The 25,279-nt window shown below is 44.5% G+C and overlaps 1 protein-coding gene and 1 long non-coding RNA gene across 4 annotated transcripts in view; both read left to right on the top strand.

Moving 5' to 3' along the window:
* The window catches only part of RETREG1 (reticulophagy regulator 1), a 156,299-nt gene that overhangs the window by 85,301 nt on the left and 45,719 nt on the right, over window positions 1–25,279 (top strand). Inside the window, exon 1 of one of the 3 annotated variants that reach the window (XM_081519322.1) lies at window positions 24,650–25,017. The exons of the other annotated variants lie outside the window; for them this stretch is intronic. Within the exon in view, the coding sequence (XP_081375448.1) occupies window positions 24,983–25,017 (35 nt within the window). The 5' untranslated portion in view covers window positions 24,650–24,982. Of the gene's footprint in view, window positions 1–24,649; window positions 25,018–25,279 lie in introns of those variants that run through there. 3 annotated transcript variants of the gene reach the window in all.
* On the top strand, window positions 1,364–8,034 carry LOC145517035 (uncharacterized). Its single transcript, XR_014061944.1, has 2 exons — window positions 1,364–1,590; window positions 4,290–8,034. It is a non-coding gene; the product is annotated as an uncharacterized LOC145517035 (long non-coding RNA).

Genomic DNA, 25,279 nt, shown 5'->3' on the forward strand with positions numbered 1-25,279 from the left:
TTTGTCTTTCTCTTTCTGACTTACTTCACTCTTTAGTCTTTAGGTTCAGCCACCTCATTAGAACGGAATCAAATGCATTCCTTTTTATAAAGCTAAGTAATATTCCATTGTGTACCACAACTTCCTTATCCATCCATCTGTGATGGACATCTATGTTGCTTCCACATCCTGACTATTTTAAATAGTGCTGCAGTGAACATTGGGGTACATGTGGGATGATTTGAGAGAATAGCATGGAAACATGTATATTACCATATGTAGAATAGATAGCCAGTGGGAATTTGATGTACAACACAGGGAACTCAAAGCCAATGCTCTGTGACAACTAGAGGGACCGGGGTGGGGAGAGAGGTGGGGAGAGGGGGAGAGGTGAGGAGAGGGGGAGAGGTGGGGAGAGGGGGAGAGGTGGGGAGAGGGGGAGAGGGGGAGAGGGGGAGAGGTGGGCAGAGGGGGAGAGGTGGGGAGAGGGGGAGAGGGGGAGAGGTGGGGAGAGGGGGAGAGGTGGGGAGAGGGGGAGAGGTGGGGAGAGGGGGAGAGGGGGAGAGGTGGGGAGAGGGGGAGAGGGGGAGAGGTGGGGAGAGGGGGAGAGGTGGGGAGAGGGGGAGAGGTGGGGAGAGGGGGAGAGGGGGAGAGGGGGAGAGGGACACTCAAGAGGGAGGGGACACAGGTAACCTCTGGCTGATTCGTGTTGATGTGTGGCAAAAGCCGTCACCATATTGTGAAGTAATTATCCTCCAATTAAAGAAATAATAAAATATAAAATCATCTTAAAAATGAAAGAATAGGAAACCTAAACATCAGTTCAGCCGCTCAGTCACGTCCAACTCTTAGCGACCCCACGGACTGCAGCACGCCAGGCCTCCTTGTCCATCACCAACTCCCGAAGCTTGCTCAAACTCATGTCCATCGAGTCAGTCATTCATTCCTCACACTGATATTCCACTGAGAGTTAGAGAAAGGAAAGATCGTTGTGATTGGAGAGAGCAACATGGAAAACGTGAGACTGAATCTCTGTCTCTTGTGTGTGTTTTTAGGGCCAACACGTAAGGACAGTCAGGATGCCCGCGCTGTCCTCAGTGTTTTGCATATGGCAATATCTCGTTTAATCTTATATGCTCGGTCTAATCCACTTACAACATTTATGTGTGCCTTAAGTCTTCACAGCCCCTGTTGCCAAGTACTTTTATGATCCCCATTGCACAGACAAGGCAACAGCGGAGAGGTTAAGTCGCTTGCTCGACCTCACCCTGCTGGTGGGTGATGGAGCCACATCAGGCCCCAGGCAGGCTGCCTGCAGGGGTCACTGGGTACTATTGCCCAAGGAACACATGCTGTGTGCCCAGCACAGCGAGAGGACCAGACACCAGCAGGTTTACTGCTGGGGGTGAGGACTCACAATGGCACTAGAAGTAAAGAACATTCGGCAGCAGAGGAGAGGTTGATGGCCAGGGCGGGTTTACTGGGAGTGGACTAGGGGATGGAGATGAGCTACGGCATGTTTGTCTGGATCAACACCTGGGAGGGGCCGGGGGAAGGGGCAGGGAGGAAGTGAAGCTGCCACTCGGCCCAGCCTTCTGGGTGGGGAGGATGGTATCGGATGATGGGAGACCATGAACCTCACTGAGTGCAGGATGAGGTGAGTGGGAGAGCCTGAGGACAGTATCCATGAACTTCAAGGTTAAATTCACCCCCTGCCCAGTTCCATGAGTGGATGCACAGGGGTTTGCCACTGTGTGCAGTGAAGGACATGAAAAATGAAAGCAGTAAGACAGCTGGGGAGTCCTCGAGACTGTCCATATTCTCTGAGGTTCCTCTTGCTACTGAAGAATGCTGCCAGATGACCCTTCTGGTGCATGACCCGTCTTCAGTGGGCTGATGTGTTAGTCACTCAGTCGTGTCCGACTCTCCAAGACCCCGTGGATTGTAGCCCAACAGGCTCCTCTTTCCGTGACGTTTTCCAGGCAAGAATACTGGAATGGGTTGCCATTTCCTCCTCCATGGGACCTTCCTGAACCAGGGATTGAACCTGAATCTCCTGCACTGCAGGCAGATTCTTTACCGTCTGAGCCACCAGGGTGGGCTGGTTCAAATCAGAGGCGGATCCAGGAAGAGAGAGTTTCTGGTTTGTTCAGTTACCGCATTAACAGCGACTGCTACGGCTTTGATTTGCACCTGATATGATAAGAGACTAATTATATGACAGGGTGACCCACATGGCAGGACGATTTCGGTCATAGCAACACAATATTTACCTGGCCTGCACACTGTCCAGCTGCTAAGTCAAGATGCAATCTTTTCCAGGGACTTGGCCAATGCAGTGAAAGACAGCCTTCCTTGTTCCTCACACAGGCTCTCTCCAGTTCTAGGAAGCATGACAGGTTATTTTCTTGTCATCTACAGATTTAGAATTTACTTACTGATGACCTTTTCCTTTTTATATTAAAAAAAATCTCCATTTGAAAGTATGATCAATGACAGGACACCAAAATACAGTATCCTGACTTTGTTTTTTTCTTTGTAGATTAGTAAAGGTAGAATTTCACACATTTGGGGGTGGATTTTTATCTGACTACGTGTATCTGTGTCGGGAAATTTTTGAAAATCACAAAAGAAAATAGAAACCGTAGAAATGATTGCTATAAATATTGGGTTCCTTCCAACAGTTCCAACAGTTCCTTCCTGTTGGTTTTCTTTAATCAATTAAAAATAGCACATACTCTAACTGGTGGTGGGGATGTGTTTAAAAAACAGGTTTTCCAACTGTGGCCTGCATTCATTCCTTTACATATTGTCTGAGCTACAGTTGTTTAGTCACTAAGTTGTATTTGACTCTTGGCGACCCCATGAACTGCAGCACACTAGACTTCCCTGTCCTTCACTATCTTCCCAAGTTTGCTCAGATTCATGTCCACTGAGTTTGTGATGCTATTTAACCATCTCATGCTTTGCCGTCCCCTTCTCCTTTTGCCTTCAATCTTTCCCAGCATCAGGGTCTTTTCCAATGAATTGACTCTTTGAATCAGGTGGCCAAAGTATTGGGAGCCTCAGCTTCAGCATCAGTCCTTCCAGTGAATTATTCAGGATTGATTTCCTTTAGGATTGACTGCTTTGATCTCCTTGATGTCCAAGGAACTCTCAAGAAACTTCTCCAGCACCACAATTGGAAAGCATCAATTCTTCAACACTCAGCCTTCTTTATGGTCCAGCTCTCACATTCGTACATGACTACTGGAAAACTGAGCTACAGTAGTGGAGTTGATTATCTGTGAGAGAGACCAAATGGCCCACAGATTTGAAAATATTTAATGTGGGACCATTTTGCAGAAAAGTTCTCCAAGCTTTTTTAATATGTCAGGTATCTGAGGCCATTAGCTATTCTTCAAAAACATGCTTTTAAAGACTTCATGGTGGTCAGGTGTATAGATCGAAGTCATATGTGGTTTCACCTTATTCATATTTCACAAGTTTAGTCCGTAAGGAAACCTGCTTGGCTCCATCTCCAGAATGTGACCTAGACCCCCAAGCCCCTCTCTGTCATCCCCTTGGGCCTGGGCCAGATCTCACCCCTGACTGACCCCCACACTTCCTCTTGACCCTGAAGAGGGGTCTTCATGTGGCAGCCAGGACTCTTTTGATGATTTCTCCTTCCATTCAGAATACAGTTCATACGCAACATAAGGGCGCCTCGAATGTGTGTTGGTGGCCCTCTTTCCATCGCCAAGATCCAGGAGAAGCTTTAGGCCACCTTGCCCATGTCAGCTTCCTGGAATGTAAATAGAAAGGGTCCAGTTTTTGACTTGTACTAACTGTGAAATCCCTGTTAGCTCACTGTGTTGATAGATATAAAACCACAACTCATTTGCATAACATCGTATGCATATTTAGTTTTAAAATGCTGCTCTCTGTTCATGTCAGTTTTATTAAGATGAGGGCGATGTTTTGGCCTTAACACATTTTCCAGAGCAAGTTATTTTCTTTCCTAAGTTGTGATAGAGGACTAAAGTCACGGAAATCGATCCAATCTGTAAACGACTGTTTCAGTCAATCCCTTTTTCACTCTATTTTTATCCCTCCCCCCAGTTTTCATTGAGATATAATTAACATACAACTTTGTATAAGTTTCAGGTGTATAAGGTAATTATTCAGTACATATACATATTGCAAAACAATCACCACAGTAGTTAACATCTGTTGCCATACAGCTGGACTTCCCTGGTGGCTCAGAGGTAAAGAATCCACCTGCCAAGGAAGAGATTCAGGTTCAATCCCTGTAAGGTCCCCTGGAGGAGGAAATGGCAACCCTCTCCAGTGCTCTTGCCTGGAGAATCCCACTGAGGGGAGTCTGGTGGGCTATAGTTCGTGGGGTCACAAGAGTCAGACACGACTTAGCGACTAAACAACAGCAACCATACAGTTACAGATTTTTTTTCAGTATTCATTTATCATTTATTTGTTTGGCTGCACCGAGTCTTAGTTGTGGCACTCGAGATCTTTAGTTTTGGCACGTGAACTCTTAGTTGAGGCATGTGATCTACTTCCTTGACCAGGGATCGAACCTGGGCCCCTTGCATTGGGAGCACAAAGTCTTAAACACTGGACTACCAAGGCAGTGCCCAGTTACCCTTTTTTTGTGTGTGTGTGATGAGAATTTTTAAGGTTTGCTCTCTTAGCAACTTTCAAATATACAATACAGTATAATTAACTATAGTGACCATGCTATATTTTACATCCCCAGGACTTGTTTATCTTATAACTGCAAGTTTGTACCTTTTGTCCACTTTCACCGAATTCCCTACCCACAATCTGCATCTCTGGAGAACCACATGGCTCCATCTTTGGCACACAAATACTTAGTATAGTAATTTTCTTAAAACTTTTCATTTTGTATTTGGCTATAGCTGATTAACAATATTGTGATAATTTCAGCTGGACAGTGAAGGGACTCAGCCACACATATGCATGTATCCATTCTTCTCCAAACTCCCCTCCCATCCAGACTGCCACATAACATTGAACAGAGATCCACGTGCTAGTATATTGCTTTTTGGAAAAATTTTTCGCTAAGCTTATTTTACAATAACACAGCTGCTTAAGCTGTGAAGCTGCACACCCCAGAATAATTAAGAAATCTGTGATAAATGTCTTTCTCTTTAATTCATGTTATTATTTTTTACCCACCTCTTTAATTAGTGTTATTATTATTTTTACCCACCCTATCAATCAGGCAACCTTTGTGACATCTAAAAGCTTCCCAAACCAGCATTGATTGATGTTATTTCAGTCATTCTTCCTCTCCTAGTGCTTTTCTATTCAAAATTTTAAACTTGAATGCACAGCCCTGGTCTGTGACAGATTACAGACATGTGACAACTCCTCGTTTGGAGGGATTTGTTGTCGTTGTTCAGTCGCCAAGTCATGTCTGACTCTTTGTGATCCCATGGACTGTAGCACGCCTGGCTTCCCTGTTCCTCACCATCTCCTGGAGCTTGCTCAAACTCATGTCCATTGAGTCAATGATGCCATCCAACCATCTCACCCTCTGTTGTCCCCTTCTCCTCCCGCCTTCAATCCTTCCCAGCATCAGGGTCTTTTCCAGTTAGTCAGTTCTTCACATGAGGTGGCCAAAGGATTGGAGCTTCTGCTTCAGCATCAGTCCTTCCAATGAATATTCAGGGTTTTCTTTAGGATTGACTGGCTTGATCTCCTTGAAGCCCAAGGGACTCTCAAGAGTCTTCTTCAGCTTGAAATCATCTTTTGGAGGGATAATTTCTAGCACAATGCAGCAAAGCATGTTTTAAAGAACCGTGCCTATTTGGGGGCCTGTGGGTATGCATCCAGTGAAGCCTACTTTTCAGGCCGACGCCCCTGGAGGAGCCTCAGTTTTGCCTTTCGGGTTTGTAATCCTGTGCCATCTCAGAGACCCCAGGAACAGCTGTTTCTCATTGTTGGGGAGCCTCCCTGTGAACCCCTTCTGTGAAGGCAGCTTCACTTGATGGGAGGAGAAGGGGACCCCCCACTCACCCTGGAAGACACGTGTAAATGTGGTGTCCCTGCTTGCACACCCATCGAGGCTGGTGTGGGAACACATGTTGCTTCCTGGCCTCTGTTCCAACCCCTGACACAGCCCGTCCCTTGCTCCTCGCTGACTTAGGACCGAGGTGGTATGTACATTCTTACTGCTCCTAATGAACACAGAAGCTGGATCAGGAGGAGTCTTCACCTCTCATGGGCCTCTCTAGCTTTCAGTACAGCGTAGGATTTCATTGTCACGTGTAAAGTCAAGTTTGATATAAAATTCACATTGGTTTTAAGTAAGCAGATCAGAAAGTCGTCCCTGGCAGCATAAATCCGCTGTGAAAATGCATGATGAACTGTGTGTATGATGTTGCCATAGTTTTGATGCTAAAAGTAGGCACAGGTGAAGAAGCCAAGTCTCCTTTCCATTTTTAAACTGTGGACTTCCTCTGTACTCAAATTAGGAAAGACACATGAAACGTCAGTATGCATGGCACACATGGAAAGGAAATCTGAGATTGGTTACAAACCTGGACGTTTTATGAGAGTAAGGAAAAAATAGCAGGTGGTCATGGTTTCATAAGAATGTGCTGGTGTGCAGATGGCTCACCTCCGAGGACACTGCTCATGGCTGGTGGCACCTCCCACGGGGCACACGCAGAGCCCCCACCTCACCCACATTTGTGGAAATGGACATGCACGTGTGGAGCACAGGCTTTTGCTCCCATGTCCACCCACCTCTGACTTCTGGGTTCAGTCTTGATGTCGTCCCTTGGCTGGTGCTGACACTGAGTGGGAAGGAAGCAAGATGATGTTGGGGGGTGGGTTCAGGTGCACTGTGGCTGATCCCAAGCCCAGCTGGAGAGTGAGGGCTGGAGTTGGGCCGGTCAAGGGGGGAACAAAGAGATGGCCTCTCTATGTCTCTTAAGGGGCTGGAGGAGGAGTCGTGGAAGAGGGCAGGGTGGGCAGAGTTGGCAGCTGAACAGTTTGCACAACAAAAAGTTCATCATATAGCACTGGAGTATGGTTTCCCTGGTGACTCAAATGATAAAAGAATCTGCCTGCAATGCAGGAGACCTAGGGTTGGATTATGTAGATTCCCTGGAGAAGGGAATAGCAACCCACTCTAGTATTCTTCCCTGGAGAATTCCATGGACAGAAGAGCCTGACCAGCTACAGTCCATGAGACCACAAAGATCTTGTCAGACTCGACCAAGTGACAGATATACACACACATACACACTCTGAGTTCTCATGAGTCCGCAGAAGCCCTGATTGATATAAATGAATAGATGAGTCAGTGAGGTAAGGAGGAAAGACAAGTCTTCCTTCCAGAAGAATTCTGAAGAATTGAAGTTGCTCCCCCTACCTTCAGGAGGTGAGCTGTGTCCCTAGGCACCCCCTCCCTCCCCCTGAATGTGGGTGGGACTTGGATTTGCTTTCTAAGACCAGAGTATGGAAGAGGAAAAGCGATAACTTTGCAGTGGGGAAACCTGGCAGACACACCGTGTAATCTCAGTGATCAAGTGACTGTCACCAGGGGGAAGTCACGTGGGCATCAGGAAAGCCCCAGTGGGATGGGAAGGGCCCTTCTCCTCCACTGTCTTCTTCTCCCAAACCCATAGTGAAAATCACTCAGTCGTGTCCAATTCTTTGTGACCCCATGGACTATATAGTCCGTGGAATTCTCCAGGCCAGAATACTGGAGTGGGTAGCCTTTCCCTTCTCCAGGGGATCTTCCCAACCCAGGGATGGAACCCCTGTCTCCCGCATTGCAGGCGGATTCTTTACCAGCTGAGGCACCAGGGAAATCCATAACCTCAGTTAACTCATGAGACAAATATCAGAAAGATCCAAACTGAGGGCATCCTTTAAAATTACCTGATAGCTACGAAGTGCTCCTCAAAACCGTCAGGGTAAAGGGACTTCCCTGATGGCTCAGTGGTTAAGACCCTGTGCTTCCACTGCACGGGGCCCCGGTTTGATCCCTAGTTGGGGAAGTTGCACATGCCATGCAGTGTGGTCATAAAAAAAACAAAACAAAAAACAAAACGTGTGTCTAGGTAGGAAACCAACGGAAGAGTAGCTTTTCCCTTTCCTCTCCCGGACCATAGAAGCTCAGGAGGTATCATGATTGAATGTACTGTGATGTCCTGATGGGATCCTGGAAGAGAAAAAGGACATTAGTGGAAGAAACTAAAAATAAAGCTTGGTGTTCATAGTCATCTACTGATGCTGGCATGTAGTTCTGACGGACATGCCGTGGTAACATAAGATGTTAACCCACGGAAATCTAAGTGAGGGGGTGGGCAGGTGCTCTGGGTACTATCTTCGCGGCTCTTCTGTAAATCTCAAATCATTACAAAATGAAAAGGTTATTAAAACACGTTTGTTATGCTTATAGGAGAGAGGGGCTGGGCACCAGGGGAAGCCCCTCATGGGGAATCATTGTAGAGGCTGGAGATCAGAGATGAACCCTGTCAATTTTTTTTTTAAGTTTTTTTTCTTTATATGAAGCGTTTTTTTTAAGTCTTTATTGAATTCCTTACAGTATTGTTTCTGTTTTATGTTTTGGTATTTGGGCCATGAAGCATGTGGAAACTTAGCTCCCCAACCTGGGATGGAATCCACACCCCCAGCCTTGAAAGGTGAAGTCTTAACCACTGGATGACTGGGCAAGTCCCTACCCTGTCAGTCTCAATGGACGCAGTTTCTCTGCTAAGGCTTCCTTCAGGTTCACCTTTTGGATTTGTTTCATTGGGTTTTTAAAGTGCGTTGCTTTTTGCCAGTCATTGAAAGGGCTTTACTCATACCTGCTAGAACCGAACTCACTCAGGGCCACCTTCAGATTGCGGTCTGTGCCTTATCTTTAACCTTGAGATGGCCCGAAGGACAGACACTGCGTTTCTGAGAGCCCAGGTTTATTAGGCAGTCAGACAGTGGTTGAGGCGATAAGGAGATGCTGGTCCTGTAGGTTACTGGAGGGAGCCATCCTGCCACGAGAAGCAGATATGGGTCTCTGCAGTGAAGGCTCTCTGTTTTTTTTTTAATTAATTTATTTACTTTAATTGGAGGCTAATTACTTTACAATATTGTAGTGGTTTTTGCCGTACATTGACATGAATCAGCCATGGGTGTTGTGTTCCTCATCCTGAACCCCACTTCCACCTCCCTCCCTATCCCATCCCTCAGGGTCATCTCAGTACACTGGCCCTGAGCACTCTGTCTCATGCATCGAACTTGGACTGGTGATCTATTAGTAAAGCCTCTCTTTACTGATGAAGACCAGCAAGAGACAAAGGTCTGTCTAGTCAAAGCTGTCATTTTTCCAGTAGTCATGTACAGATGTGAGAGTTGGACCATAAAGAAGGCTGGGTGCCAAGGAATTGATGCTTTCCAACTGTGGTGTTGGAGAAGACTCTTGAGACAGTAAGGAGATCAAACCAGTCCATCCTAAAAGAAGTCAGCCTTGAATATTCATTGGAAGGACTGATGCTGAAGCTGAGGCTCCAGTCCTTTGGCCACCTGATTCGAAGAAATGACTCATTGAAAAAGACCCTGATGCTGGGAAAGATTGAAGGCAGGAGGAGAAGGGGACAACAGAGGATGGGATGATTAGTTGGCATCATTGACTCAGTGGACAGGAGTTTGAGCATACTCCGGGTGATAGCAAAGGACAGGGAACCCTGGAGTACTGCAGTTCATGGGGTTGCAAAGAGTCAGATGCAACTGAGCGACTGAACAACCAAATCAGCAGATACCCAGCTTTTCTTGTAGCAAACATTTCTAAAGGGACTGATTTGTCTCCAGAAATGCCTGGAGGCCATTGGATGTTAGCCAGGCCTGGAGAACATTCCCGGAAATGCAGTTACCTGGAGGGTGGGTTCTTTCAGTGTCTGAGATCTCTCAGCCCTCCCCAAGGCCTGCATTTCAAGCAGGTGGAACTCATCCAACCAAGGCCACAAGGGTGTCAGTTGATGCGTGGCGAAACAGGACTTGAGAGAGATTTTCTAGTCCCCCGGCCCACACCCTCAAAGCTAATAATGATTAACTATTACAAGGCTATGGAGCTGGATAGTCTCCATTTCAGTTTGGCTTCTCCACCAAATACTGGATAAATGTACAACCAAGAAGCATCTTATCAGGTGCTATTTAAGGAATGAAAAACTACTTTTTAACACTGACTTAGCAACACATGATAAGGAAGATTAACAGATGAAAGTGTTACATAATCCTTGGTTAAACATAGGTTGTAATTATCCTCTCTTTTTCATTGTGTTTTTTTTTTATTAATTATTTTTAATTGGAGGAGATGCAGATATAGAGAACAGACTTGTGGATACAGTGGGGGAAGGAGAGAATGGGACGAATCGAGAGAGTAGCATGGAAACATATATGTTCAGTTCAGTTCAGTCACTCAGTCGTGTCCGACTCTTTGAGACTCCATGGACTGCAGCACACCAGGCTTCCCTGTCCATCACCAACTCCTTGAGCTTGCTCAGACTCATGTCCATTGACTTGGTGACGCCATCTAACCATCTCATCCTCTGTCGTCCCCTTCTCCTCCTGCCTTCAATCCTTGCCAGCATCAGAGTCTTTTCCAATGAGTCAGTCCTTCACATCAGGTGGCCAAAGTATTGCAACTTAAGCTTCAGCATCAGTCCTTCCAATGAATATTCAGGACTGATTTCCCTTAGGATTGATTGTTTTGATCTCCTTGCAGTCCAAGGGACTCAAGAGTCTTCTCTAGCACCACAGTTCAAAAGCATCAATTCTCCGGTGCTCAGCTTTCTTTACAGTCCAACTCTCACCCATACATGACTACTGGAAAAGCCACAGCTTTGACTATATGGACCTTTGTCAGCAAAGTAATGTTTCTGCTTTTTAATATGCTCATTACCATATGTAAAATGGATAGTCAGTGGGAATTTGCTGAATGACCCAGGGAACTCAACCTGGTGCTCTCTACAATGTATTTTTAAGTGCAAGAGGTAAGTCTTGGCTTGAGCTGTGTGCCACTCTTGTTTGAGTCACTCCAGGCTTTACCATCCACAAAGACTTCTGTCTCTACGATTTGTGGCTTTAGAAATTTTCCATTTCCTTATGTTTACTAAGAGCAGTAAGAGCTGCCAGATTTCTTTCTCTCCTATGGCTATTTGTCCTAACTTTCTGGGAACCAAAGATTCTCTGTCAAGGACTTTTCACCTCTGAAATACACATAGAGCCTGAGAAAGGAGCTTTCAATAAGCGTGCAAGATTATTCAGAAACAGGATTGTTATTTTTCGGGATTATTCTGTGAAGGGAAACTTGAAGCGATAGTGACATTGCAATCCTTGGGAATTTGATTTCTACCATGTCTGTACTTCTGCTGGAGTTTTATAGAATTGGGAGGGGAGGAGTTTGGAAAGGATGGGAGGGAGAAGAGATAAAGAAATAACCCCTCCGATAGAGAAGTGCATCAACCATGTTCTAAAGAAGAAGGCATGAGGAAGTAAGTGGGAATGAAACCAGTCACCGTTGACAACAGATCCTTGGAGAGGCGGTCACAAATAGGACTTTGGAGAGACCCTGTTAAGTGCATTGAAATGGGTCTCAGTAAATGACACACCAGTGGTCATGTATGGTTGTGAGAGTTGGACTATAAAGAAAGCTGAGCACCGAAGAATTGATGCTTTTGAACTGTAGTGTTGGAGAAGACTTTTGAGAGTCCCTTGGACTACAAGGAGATCCAACCAGTGCATCCTAAAGATCAGTCCTGGGTGTTCATTGGAAGGACTGATGTTGAAGCTCAAACTTCAGTACTTTGGCCACCTCATGAGAAGAGCTGACTCATTTGAAAAGACCCTGATGCTGGGAAAGATTGAGGGCAGGAGGAGAAGGGAACAAGAGAGGATGAGATGGTTAGATGGCATCACTGACTTAATGGACATGAGTTTGGGTAAACTCCGGGAGTTGGTGATGGACAAGGAAGCCTGGTGTGCTGCAGTTCATAGGGTTGCCAGAGTCGGACACGACTGAGTGACTGAACTGAACTGAACTGAAATGACACACAGACACACAACCCAGGCCAGAGAGGCAGGGTGATGTGACTCACGAGGTCCCAGCTCCTGGCTGGCTTCCCAGAGTCCTCTTCTCCTCGCTCTTCCTTAAGCAGTTGCCAGGCAGCCTCTTCTTCCTCTCCAGGTCTCCCGAGGCTACTCCTGTGCCCCGAATTCACCGTCCCTTTCCTGCTCCTCCCCAACTGCCATCACCCCACCGTGAACCCATTGAATGAATTGGCAAATGGTTATTTGTGTTGTTTACACTTTCCTTCATAGGTTCAAATGGACATTCACTCCTAAATATCACAATTTAAAATTTAACAACACATAATGAACTTTTATTAAGAAACACATAAGCCAAAGCTATAATTTTTCTAGCAGTCATGTATGGATGTGGGAGTTGGACCATAAAGAAGGCTGAATGCCGAAGAATTGATGCTTTTGAATTGTGGTGCTGGAGGAGATCAAACCAGACTGCAGGGAGATCAAAGCAGTCAGTCCTAAAGGAAATCAACCCTGAACATTCATTGGAAGGACTGATGCTGAAGCTGAAGCTTTGGCCACCTAATGCAAAGAGCCGACTCATCGGAAGAGATCCTGATGCTGGGAAAGACTGAAGGCAAAAGAAGGGGATGACAGAGAATGAGATGGTTGGATGGCATCATTGACTCAATCGACATGAGTTTGAGCAAACTTCTGGAGAGAGTAAAGGACAAGAGAGCCTGGCATGCAGCAGTTCATGGGATGGCAGAGTCAGGCATGACTTCGTGACTGAGCAACAAGAAGAAGAAGGAAGGACCTACTTACTCTATAGCACAGTGAACTATATTCAGTATCTTGTAATAACCTCTAATGGAAAAGAATCTGTACAAGAACATAATATATGTGTATATACACATATGTGTATATATATATTGCATATATATATATAAAAAATTGAATCACTTTGCTGTACATCTGAAACTAACACAACGTTGTAAATCAAATATACATCAATAAAAAAATTTTGATTTAAACTTCAGAACATCAAATACAGCCCCACAGAGATCAGCATGAGCAAGATGCATTGGCATAGGACTCACCTCTTGGGGGCTGTTGAGTCTTTCACTGTGCTTCCTGCCTCCTCCCTACCCAGAAACTTCTCTCCATTCCTTCACCCCCTTTTCCCTTCAGCCATTCGCTGATTCTTCTTCCACAGTTTGATCCTTCCATTCCTGAGTGCTGGCTCCTCCTTCATCTCTGGGGCAGCTGCATCCACAAATGTCCAAACCACAGTTTCCAGATAGCTTCGCTCCAGCCGTATGTTTTTTAGGAAGGGACACAGTTCAATCTGTGACAAGTCAGATGATGCATGTTGTGTGGAGCGGACTGGAAAGGTGTGAGAGCCTTTTCCTGGCTAAACTGAATGATCTGTGGCACAGACCTGGCTCCAGTTGAGGGGCATCCCTTTGAGACCGTAGCAAATTATGTGATCATCAAAACAAGAATCGAGCACAAGTTAGCGGCATGAAGGTTCTGACAAGCAAGGCTATGGTAACGTGTTGGGTTATCCTACAACTGACGACCGAAACAGGGACACTGATGAAAGTGCAAGGGGTCTGTTACTGATTATACCAGGACAAGAGGTGAAAATGAGGACTGCCCCAGGCTGGGAAATAGGACAACCACAGTGGTACCTCCAGCAAAAGGAAGAAGGAGGTTGACCAGAAAGCTGGAGGACAGGACCTCAGAGGTTCTGTGTGTTGGTTACAGAGTACCAGCTCTGTTTGGATGAAAAGACATTTGAGGAAAATGCTTCATAACTCTACGCCTAAACAAAATGAATTGGGTAACTGAGTTTTGTTGTTCAGTTGTGAAGTCGTGTCTGACTCTGTGACCCCCATGGACTGTAGCACACCAGGTTCCTCTGTCTCCCTGAGTTTGCTCAGATTCATGTCCATTGAGTAGGTGATGCTATCTAAGCATCTCATCCTCTGTCACCCCCTTCTCTTTTTGCCTTCAATCTTTCCCAGCATCAGGGTCCTTTCCAATGAGTTGACTCTTCACATCAGGTGGCCAAAGTATTAGAGCTTCAATTTCAGCATCAGTCCTTCCAGTGAATATTCAGAGTTGATTTCCTTTAGGATTGACTGGTTTGAGCTCCTTGGAGTCCAAGGGCCTCTCAGGAGTCTTCTCCAAAACCACAGGTTGAAAGCATCATTTTCTGCACACTCAGCCTTCTTTATCCAGTCAACTGGGTTGATTCTGTTCTAATTATTATAAGAAGAGAGTGAGAAAAAAGATTCCCACTGTCTCTTCCTGGCTGTCCAGATGATCCTGGTCACAGTTTTCCATTGTATCTCATGTAAGTCTGTATTTCCAAGGATTCAATTCAGGGGCTGGCTTTGTGCAGAATCGCGTCCACCTCTCAGTGCCCTGCCCCCAATTAATCCTGAATCACTCTTTTGGGTTGTTGTGTCTTTTATGTACTAAACTTTGTCATAACAGCATTTAGGGAAAATAAGTTTTTTTTTTAACTTGGAAAGCCTCAGATCTAGGATAAGTCTCAGTATGACTCCACCAACCAGAAAGCAAGAAACGGGTACCATCTCTCAGTGTAAGATGTTATGACTATTCATTAGATCATCACTACTGAATGACATCATTCACATGGTATACGTGTATAGTCATTTGAGCCTTTTATTTCTTTTTAATCTAAGAGGAAAATGATGTCCTTTTTCACTTTATTCCAGAAATGCATTCTCTTTGATACTAATTGACATCCTTATTCTACGTTTGCAAAGTGCATAATGTATACTCTGACTTCTCATGGGAAACAACTTCTGTGTTGGTGACACCACCTTCTTCTATGAAGAATATGCATTGAAAGTCTTTGGTGGGATTCCTAGGCGGTGCTAGCGGTAAAGAATCTGCCTGCCAATACAGGAGACGTAAGAGATGCAGGTTCAATCCCTGGGTCGGGAAGAGGAGGGCATGGCAAACCCACTCCAGTGTTCTTGCCTGGAGGATCCCATGGACAAAGGAGCCTGGCAGGTTACCGGTCCATGGGATCACAAAGAGTCAGACACAACTGAAGCATGCACGCCGGATGAAGGTGGAGAAGGGAATTCTTATCCTCTGAAGTCAGTGGGTGGAGGGAGGGCTTGCTTCTGTTTTCTTTCTCTAATTCTTTCAGTCAACACAAATCTTTTTCTGGACAGTCAGCTGCTTGTAGACGGGAACTCTTTCTGGTCTGGTTTAGGGGAAAAGTCCTGAAGGCCTTGTTTCTCAAGTGAAAGAATATAGATTTTTTTTTTCCTTTAGTGTCAGGAAACCACAGAAAATTTTTTCCCTTCCACTTAAAAAGTAACCTTTTTTTCTTTTTCCTATTTTAAGAACATTTTCTTATCAGATAAACCATTTGTATTTGTTGCTGAAAAACGGAAAAAACAGATAGGCAAAAAGAATACAGGTGAAAATATTTATTGTTTTCTTAAGCCAGAAAAAAACCCCCACAATTAATAGCTCAGTGTAGGTCCTTTGAAACATTTTTCCCTTCTCTCCCCTCCCCCCTCCTCTTCCCCTCCCCCCTTCTTTTCCCCTTGTCTCCTCGTTTCCCTTTCTTCATTCATATCTCTATTCAGATATTTTCATCAATATATAAATGTATATTTTTACATCAGTGGGATGCTATACATTTTGTTTTCTAGTCTCTTTTTAAAGCTGACTCTATTATGGAAAGATTTTCATAATCTCATCCTTTTTATCATAGGATTTCATTGCACCAAAATTTAATTAACCCCTTGCTGGTAAACCTCTAGGCTGTTTTTGCGGGGGGGTTGCAATTATAAAGAGTGCTTGTATTTATTTTATCTCTATGTGTTTTTATTTTACACATGATGTATGAAATACATAAACTATTTGCAAGTCATATATGTACATCAAAATACATATAAGGATGAAGTCACCATGTATTTGGAGGGTGTGTCCTGCTAGGGGTGCTTGATCACAAACATTTGGTGGGCGGTAGCCGAAACAACAGATGATGCTGGACTGAATTAAGACAATACGTACAGCGGGCACAGCCTCCAGGGTGGTTACAAATGCAGCTCATGTGTTAGAGTAGATAGTACTTAGTGAGAGTATCCTCTGGCTGGTGGCAGAGAGGGAAGAATGAATATAATCCCTATGTTTTTGTCTTAGTTGACCATTTGGAACATTTCTTCACTTACTGATGTAACTAATACTAACTAGTAATATCACCCTAAAGTAATATGGGATGTGCTGTTCTAGGAGCTAGGTCTACCACGCTCTGTACTCCTGTTGAGAAATAACGAACAAGAGGCTAAGATCCCAGGGTATCTTCTAGTTGGGAGGGAGGGATTCAGATAGCTGGCATGTCGACAAGTAGTGAAGATCCACGGAGATGTTGCTAAATTCTATGAAGAAAATGCATCAGAAAAGTAAGATTGAGAATGATATGAGAAATGATTTTTCTAAAGAAAGAAGAAGAAATAGGAAAGAATAAGGGAGAGCCAGTTGCTGAGAGACAGTGGGTCCTCTCTGGACTCGTTTTGGAGATGTTTGTGGGAATTCCAGGTATTAAAAGATATAATGAGGCATATTAAGCATTTTAAGAGTTTATTTGAGCAAAAAAATCAGTTTGAACCTGGCAGCACCAAACCAGAAGTGGTTAGGATGCCCCATTGGCAGGAACTGGGGACAAATGAGTCTTTTATAGAGAAGACGCAGAAGCCGAGAGAGGAAATCATCTGATTGGCTGTAGCCTGAGTGGTTGCTGACAAAGGTCTGTCTAGTCAAAGCTATGATTTTTCCAGTAGTCATGTATGGATGTGAGAGTTGGACTATAAAGAAACCTGAGCATCAAAGAATCGATGCTTTTGAACTGTGGTGTTGGAGAAGACTCTTAAGAGTCCCTTAGGCTTCAAGGAGATCCAACCAGGCGATCCTAAAGGAAATCAGCCCTTAATATTCATTGGAAGGATGGATGCTGAAGCTGAAACTCCAATACTTTGGCCACCTGATGTGAAGAACTGACTCACTGGAAAAGACCCTGATGCTAGGAAAGAGAAAGCAGGAGGAGAAGGGGACAACAGAGGATGAGATGGTTGGATGGCATCACCGACTTGATGGACATCAGTTTGAGCAAGCTTCAGGAATTGGTTGGTGATGGACAGAGAAGCCTGGTGTGCTGCAGTCCACGGGGTCTCAAAGAGTCGGGCACGACTGAGTGACTGAACTGAACTAAATGATTGCCCTTATTTGGGAAATCCTGGTTGGATGTATGTGATTGGCTGTTCTTATGTTTCTTAACCTTGCAGCATTTGTAGGCTCAGGTTATGATTATATTACCTAGGCTTCTAAGGCATTAGAACCACCTGGATCTGATGGCATCCCTATTTAATTAATTTAACACAGGTTCAGATGTCTAATAGGCAGTTTTGTGTGGGTACATTTCTAGCAACTCCAGTAGGGAATAGCAGCTGATATGTAACATTTTCCAGTTTCCATACCATGGCTAATGCAAGCTACCTCCTTCATAGCACTGAATGTGCGGTGGAAAGAAATGGTAAGAGTTTTCATGAGCAGGTCAGAGGCAGCTTTGGTGCACCACAGCTAGTGGGTGACAGGACTCAAAGCTTCTTCAGCTTATGATAGGGTTACATCCCGATAAACCCATTGTAAGTTGAAAATGTTTTAAGTCAAAAATGCAATGATACACCTATCCTACTAAACATCTCAGTTTAGTTGAGCCAGTCTTGAATGTGCTCAGAACACTTCCATGATTCTACAATTGGGCAACATCATCTAAAAACTAAAAATAAAACAATAGTCGCTCAGTCATGTTCGACTCTTTGCAACCCCATGGACTGTAGCCCGCCAGGCCTCTCTATCCCTGGAATTCTCCAGACAAGAATATTGGAGTGGGTTGCCATGTCCTCCTCCAGGGGATCTTCCCAACTCAGGAATTGAACCTGGGTTCCCTGCATTGCAGGCAGATTCTTTGCCATCTAAGCCACCAGGGAAGCCCAACATCATCTAACACAAAGCCTGCCCAACATCATCTAACACAAAGCCTATTTTAGAATAAAGTGTTGACTGTCTCATGTAATGTATTGTCCCAGGTGGCACTAGTGGTAAAGAATCTGCCTACCAGTTCAGGAGACAGAAGAGACACAGGTTCAGTCCCTGGGTCAGGAAGATCTCCTGGAGGAGGGCATGGCAACCCACAACAGTATTCTCACCTGGAGAATCCCATGGACAGAGGAGCCTGGTGGGCTACAGTCCATAGGGTTGCAAAGAGCTGGACATGACTAAAGCAACTTAGCACGTCTCATGTAATATATTGGACACTGTACTGAAAGTAAAAAGCAGAATGGTTGTCTGGGTACAGAGTGGTGGTAAGTGTATCAGTTACTGACCCTCGTGATCACTGGGCTGACTGGGAGCCCAGGTTCACTGCCATTGTCCAGCATCGCAAGAGAGTGTTGTACCACATCTTGCTGGCCCAGGAAAAGATCAAAATTTGTAATTCCAAGTGCAGTTTCTATGCATGTGTATCACTTTCACACCATTGTAATGTTGAAAAATTATAAGCTGGGGACCGCCTGTATAGGTTTGAAATTTGGGAGAGCATGTGACTAGGAATATAGATTTGAATGTAGAGGTGAGAGTTAAAATTCTGGAATGGAAAGATTTCCTAGAAATCTTGTCATGTGTGGCATGAAAAGGAAGGTGGCGCATGTTGGAATGCCAGGCCTGTGTTCTCAGAGTGGTTCCTCCACTAGTGGCATCTTGAAAGCAAATGCACGGCCCAGCCCCAGAAGGAGAAGGGGAAGGTGACTGAGGGTGGGACTGCTACTCCTGTGTTGTTTCAGGTTTGGGAAGCCTGGCCCTAGAGATCAACAACATTCAGGAATCAGTTAGGGACTTCCTTGGTAGTCCAGTGGTTAAGACTTGGCCTCCATGTAGAGGATGCCAGTTCGATCCTTGGTCAGGGAGCTAAGAGGCTACATGCCTGAGGGCCCAAAAACCAAAACATAAAACAGAAACCATATTGTATGTAACAAATCCAATACTGACTTTAAAAATGGTTCACATAAAAAAAAAATCTTAAAAAATAAAAGTCAGTTAGAAGAGGGAAACCTAGAGACCAAGAAGGAGAGAAGTGAAGCTGAGCTCAGAAAGTGGAGTCTTGGAGCCCAGGATGGAGAGAGCGTTCAAGATCAAGGGAAGTGGGCAGCCATCCGGTGCCCGGAGGTCAGGGCGCACTCGGTGGACAGTAAGCCTCAGCTGCATTTGAAGATCACTGTGTTATCCAGTGGGGTCAGCAAGTAGGCTGTAATTGGTGAGAAATGAGTTGACCCCAGACCCTTGGTTAGGACCTTGGGCTTTAAAGGGCAGAAGACAGAGATTTGAGACTAGAAGGGGATGCATGGTGAGTGACGAAGTTTCTCGAAAAGGCCTGTGTATGTTTGTGGGCCAAGAAGAAAGTACACTTGGGAAGGGTCAGTAAGTGGCAGGAACCAGCGATACAAACCAGAGACGAGAGGAGGGGAAGGAATCAAGAACTTGGGATCCAGGCTGCCCTGGAAGAAGTTACTTACAGGCTGTTGTCTCCAGAGGCTGAAAGAAAGCAAGGATGGGAGAGGGTTTTAGGCGGAGAAAAGCAGAGGCCAAGATACAAAAGGAAAAAATGCTCAATGGACTCTTCTCAGTATTGTTCTGTTAATTGCCTTTTGTAACTGGCACCCCTCTCCCTTCTGATTAAAAGTGATTCTGGAAATGTTTTTGAAACAAGTGGTAAGGTTGTGTTAGCCAGTCAGCTCTCAAAGGAACTTATGTTTTATGTGTCATTTAGGCCAGTTTTGGCAGAAAAGTAGAGAATTAAAGCTCTGGAGCTCTACAGGTCAGTGGAAACAGAATGCAAGGTGCATATACAGCTGTGTATTTCTAGCAGCCATGGGGTTCCCTGGTGGCTCAGATGATAAAGAATTTCCCTGGAAACCTGGATTTGATCCCGGGGTTGGGAAGATCCTCTGGGGGAGGGCATGGCAACCCACTCCAGTGTTCTTGCCTGGAGAACTCCATGGACAGAGGAGCCTGGCGGGCTACAGTCCGTGGGGTCGCAAGAGTTGGACACGACTTAGTGACTAAACCAGCACCAATACCTAACCAAATCCCTCAGGTCTCACCACCCATCAGGTAATATCTGATCACCTGGCCAGCCTTCAGCAAGAATTTTGTTAGGTCAGTTCAGCAAAGAGGCAAGCTATCCCTCTTAGTAATTTTCTCTCTACCAATGACAACCACCACCTCCCACCACCACTACCACCATTTCTTAGCCGTTCATGCTAATATTGCCCAGTAACTTCCAGGAGAGGGAGGTTCCCTCCTCTTGTCTCTGAAAGTTCCAGAGTCTCAGTCCATACCGCTGTAGGAGAGATGGGGAAAACAAAACTCTTAGACCAGTGATTGTGTGGAGAGAAAAACTGCATTAAGAAAAGTGGACAAGGGACATCCGTGGCGGTCCAGTGGTTAAGAATCTGCCTTGTAATACAGGGGACACCCATTTGATCTCTGGTCCGGGAACTAAGATCCGACATGCTGCAGAACAGCTAAGACCAAGTGCAGAGGCTAGAGAAGCCCATACACCACAATGAGGACACAGCACAGCCAAAATTTAAAAAAAAAAAAAAAATTTTTTTTAATTTTTAAAAAAAGAAAAGTGGACATTTAGCTTTGAAATGGCATTTATCTTCTTAGGCCATAATACTGTGTGATTAAACGGCAAGAGAAAAGAGAAATGTTCGCTTAAAATATACTACTAAAATTAAACACGTACGAATTTCGAAAGAGTATGGGTATAAGAGAACTTGAACCGCACACGTGTCTGGCCATCTGGGTGCCCTTTTGCCGGAATGAGAGGCTCTGTCATCTGTTTGGCCGGAGGAATGAGAAGAGCCGTCAGGACTGGAGGCTGTTGCTGGCTCTGACCCCGGCAGCTCACCTCACCGCTGGGCCCCAGTTTCAGCGTCTGAAAGTCTTGGATGGCTTTCGTGGCCCTCCGGGGTCTTTCCCACGTCTCTCTTCTGTGAGTACATAAATTCGGGTGCCCAGTGGATTTTGGAGCAGTGATGACGAGGGGACCCTGGGCATCCTAATCCCCTGCAGGACCGCAGGTGTCTCTGGGGCGAGCAAGCCGTGCTGCGTGTCCTGCACCCTGGAGTTTGTTATCTGCGCCATTGCTTTCCCCCTCCTCGCCCTTGTGAATTTCAGAAATTAACACAAATATGCCGGAAGGGGAGATTACAGTTGGAGCAAGAAATTCAAAAATGCACGAAGGAGTGCTTAAAGGAAGTATTGTTAAAGGAAATTAAAGAAGATATTTTGTGGTAGTGATGAGTGATTCACCTCTCACAACGACCAGTTGATTGTCCTTTAAAACTGAGAGACTGGTTTCAGGGATCTAGTGGTCAGTTCTGTAGTCATCCACAGCTGAGTTCATCAACAGCTGTACGTAGATATTCAAGAAATAGTACAAGAGGAGCTTACAAGAATTTTTTAAAAAAGGTAAAAATTAACGAGATAGAATTGTTAGAACTGAGAATTAGAACATAGAATTAGCATTGTGGTTGATCAAGGGAAATAGTCAAATAGATAATATTCTCATGAACTTTTCACTTCATTAGACCTGGAATTTCTAACACAGCACATTGCTCCAATCCTGGGAGACTCGGGCATACTCTGATCTTCAGAACTCTGCTTATGACTGTTTTCTTCCAAGCTCAACAGTATTTGAGTTATGTATTTGAGTTACTGCAGCAACTTACTTTTAGACTTTGAAGTCTAAAACTCTAGGTCTTATGTGGAATACTAAAGGACTGTCTTGATTGCAACATGAATATGTCCCGAAATAGCTAACACTCCTCAAAGAAAGTAGATAATATTTGTTTCAACTCTTCATTTTTTTAATACTCTAGAAATCACTTCAGAGACTTGTGATGTTAAGTGTACATTGAAAATAGAGATATTGCTGGGATTAGCTATGACTAATCCTGTGACAATGGAACACATATTTTAAAAAGTGTACCATTTTACATATACACAATGGAATATTACTCAGCTATTAAAAATAGACGCATTTGAATCAGTTCTACTGAGGTAGATGAAACTGGAGCCTATTATACAGAATGAAGTAAGTCAGAAAGAAAAACACCAATACAGTGTATTAACGCATATAACACCAATACAGTGTATTAACGCGTATATGTGGAATTTAGAAAGATGGTAACAATGACCCTATACACGAGACAGCAAAAGAGACACAGATGTAAAGAACAGACTTTTGGACTCTGTGGGAGAAGGCGAGGGTGGGATGATTTGAGAGAATAGCATTGAAACATGTATATTACCTTATGTGAAAAAGATGACCAGTCCAAGTTTGATGCATGAAACAAGGCACTCAAAGCCAGTGCACTGGGACAACCCAGAGGGATGGGATGGGGAGGGAGGTGGGAGGGGGATTTGTGGCAGGGGACACATGGACACCCGTGGCTGATTCGTGTCGATGTATGGCAAAAACCACCACAATATTGTGGGGTAATTAGCCTTCAATTACAATATTAATTAAAACAATTAATTTAATTAATTAATAATTGTCTTATATAATTAATAATAATAATTAATTAATTGAAAATAATAGATAAGTAATAAAAAACAGTGTACTGTTTTGTTTATTTTATTTTTAAAATAAATTTTTATTGGAATATAGTTGGTTTACAATGTTAGTTTCAGGTGTATAGCAATGTGAATCAGTTATACATATATCCACTCTTTTTTAGATTCTTTTCCTATATAGATCATTACAGAGTATTGAGTTGAGTTCCCTGTGCTATACTGTGGGTTTTATTAGTTATCTATTTTACATATAGTAGTGCATATTTGGAGCTTTCCAGGTGGCACTGGTGGTAAAGAACCTGCCTGCCAGTGCAGGAGATACAAGAGACATGGGTTTGATCCCTGGGTCAGGAAGATCCCTTGGAGGAGGGCATGGCAACCCGCTTCAGTATTCTTGCCTAGAGAATCCTATGGACAGAGGAGCCTGTCAGGCTGCAGTCCATAGTCTCACAGAGTCGGACACAACTGAAATGACTTGGCACGCACACGTGTGTTCACGCAGTGTGTATGTGTCAGTCCTAATCTCCCCAGTTTATCCCTTCCCCCTTCCCCTTTGGTAACTATAGTTTGTTTTCTACATCTGTGACTATTTCTGTTTTGTGAATAAGTTCATTTGTACAATTTTTTTAGATTTCATATGTGATATCATATGATACTTGTCTTTCTCTAACATACTTCACTCAGTATGACAATCTTTAGGTCCATCCATTTTGCTGCAAATGGCATTATTTCATTATTTTTTATGGCTGAGTAATACTCCATTGTATATATTCACCACATCTTCTTTACTCATTCATCTGTAGATGACATTTAGGTCATCTCCTAAATGTGGCTATTTACATGGCTATTGTAAACAGTGCTACAGTGAACATTGGGGTGCATTCATCTAAGGAAAATATATTGTTTCTTAATAATTACACCTTACTTATGGCCTTACTGTGCCAACCAGAAAAAGAAATGATTTCTAGTTTCTGTGCAAAGCTTTCAGGTTACAGTTCTAAAGGGATCTCAGTAAGGTTTTGCCCAGCTTTTTTGAAAGCAGGACAAAGTGATTTTTGTCCTGCTCTTAAAAGTTGTAGCAGATGAGGTGATTGATGACCTGTGTATGATAATGGGGGCTTCCCAGGTGGTGCTGGTGGTAAAGAACCTGCCTGCCAATGCAGGAGATGTAGGAGACATCCTTCCCTGGGTCAGAAAGATCCCCTGGCGGAAGGTATAGCAACCCACTCCAGTATTCTTGCCTGGAGAATCCCATGGACAGAGGAGCCTGGCGGGCTACAGTCCATGAGGCAGGTCACAATGAGTCAGGCACGACTGAAGTGACTTGGCATGCACACATGCATGTGATGAGGGGCCAAGCTATCAAAAAATCTCAGGCCAACGGCTCAGCCACGTTCCAATGTCAGGCTGCTCCCCGATGATAGAGGGAGGTCCCTCAGAAGAAACTCTGTTGCCCAAAGGAACTCACAGACTCATGTTTGTGTGCTTACTTCTGAGTTGAGAAATCTAGACCCAAAGGAAGATTTTCTTGGAAAACAATATTGCTCCAAACACAACTGTTCATCAGTATCTCTCCCTCACCACCACCCCCAACCCGACCCTTTGTGTGTGTGTGTGTGAGAAGTGATCTTTTTGCTGAGTGGCTAAGTGTTAACAGAACAAACAAGCCTCTTGGCTCTTGCAGTCCTGCCCATCTGCTCTCCGCCCTCCAGCCCCTCCTGTGAGTTGGAGATCTGATAGCCCAGGCTGAAGTCTGAAGCTCCCAGTGGCCACGCCGCCCTTCGCAGGGGGTGGGGTGGGGGTGGGATGCCTTGTCAACGCCAGGAAAAAAAACAGGAAAGAGAAAGGGTACGCTGGCTTCGGTGAAGTCATCCCAGTAAAGGTTAATAGCTGGGTGGTGACACCTCCTCACAGGACTAGAGCGAAAATGCTGGGCAGCCAGGCAGCGCTTTGCTCCCAGCTGCCTGTCACAGTCCTGGGAGTAAGAGGTGACCTGTTTATATTTAGAAGGGGACAGTCCTAATAACCCGGGTCCCAGCTTCATTCAAAGCAGGCCGGCGCTTTGGAAGTTTGTAAACAGCTACTTTCTGAGTAGGGGAGGAGTGCTTGTCTCCGAAAAGGAAAGAACTTCACTACTGGGGTTTTTTTCCCCTCCTGATAATCATCATCAGTGCGGAGAAGAGACTGCTGTAGCGCGGAAGGGCGGCAGCTTTCTCCACTTGGCTATTATTTTTAAAGGGCAGAAATGCCTGAAGGTGAAGACTTTGGACCAGGCAAAAGGTAATTATGATCTGTATTTACTTTTTCCTCGAGTCTATTTCCTGTGTCAGTTATCTTTTTTAAAAAATGTTATGACTAATTTAAAAGGTAGTTGAAATTAAAATTTAAAAAGGAGTGCAAACCCTTTAATTCCAGGAAAGGGAATATTCTTTAGCACGAAGAGAGAGACCTAAAATTAACAGAATATACCCTTAGAAACATATGCCAATAAGCGCTTTTCTTGAACGAGGAAGGGACAGCCTGAAATTAGCAAAAAGTGCTT

Source organism: Giraffa tippelskirchi, chromosome 8 (genome assembly GCF_054371585.1).
Source record: "Giraffa tippelskirchi isolate mGirTip1 chromosome 8, T2T-mGirTip1v1.2.pri, whole genome shotgun sequence".
Classification (NCBI taxonomy): domain Eukaryota; kingdom Metazoa; phylum Chordata; class Mammalia; order Artiodactyla; family Giraffidae; genus Giraffa; species Giraffa tippelskirchi.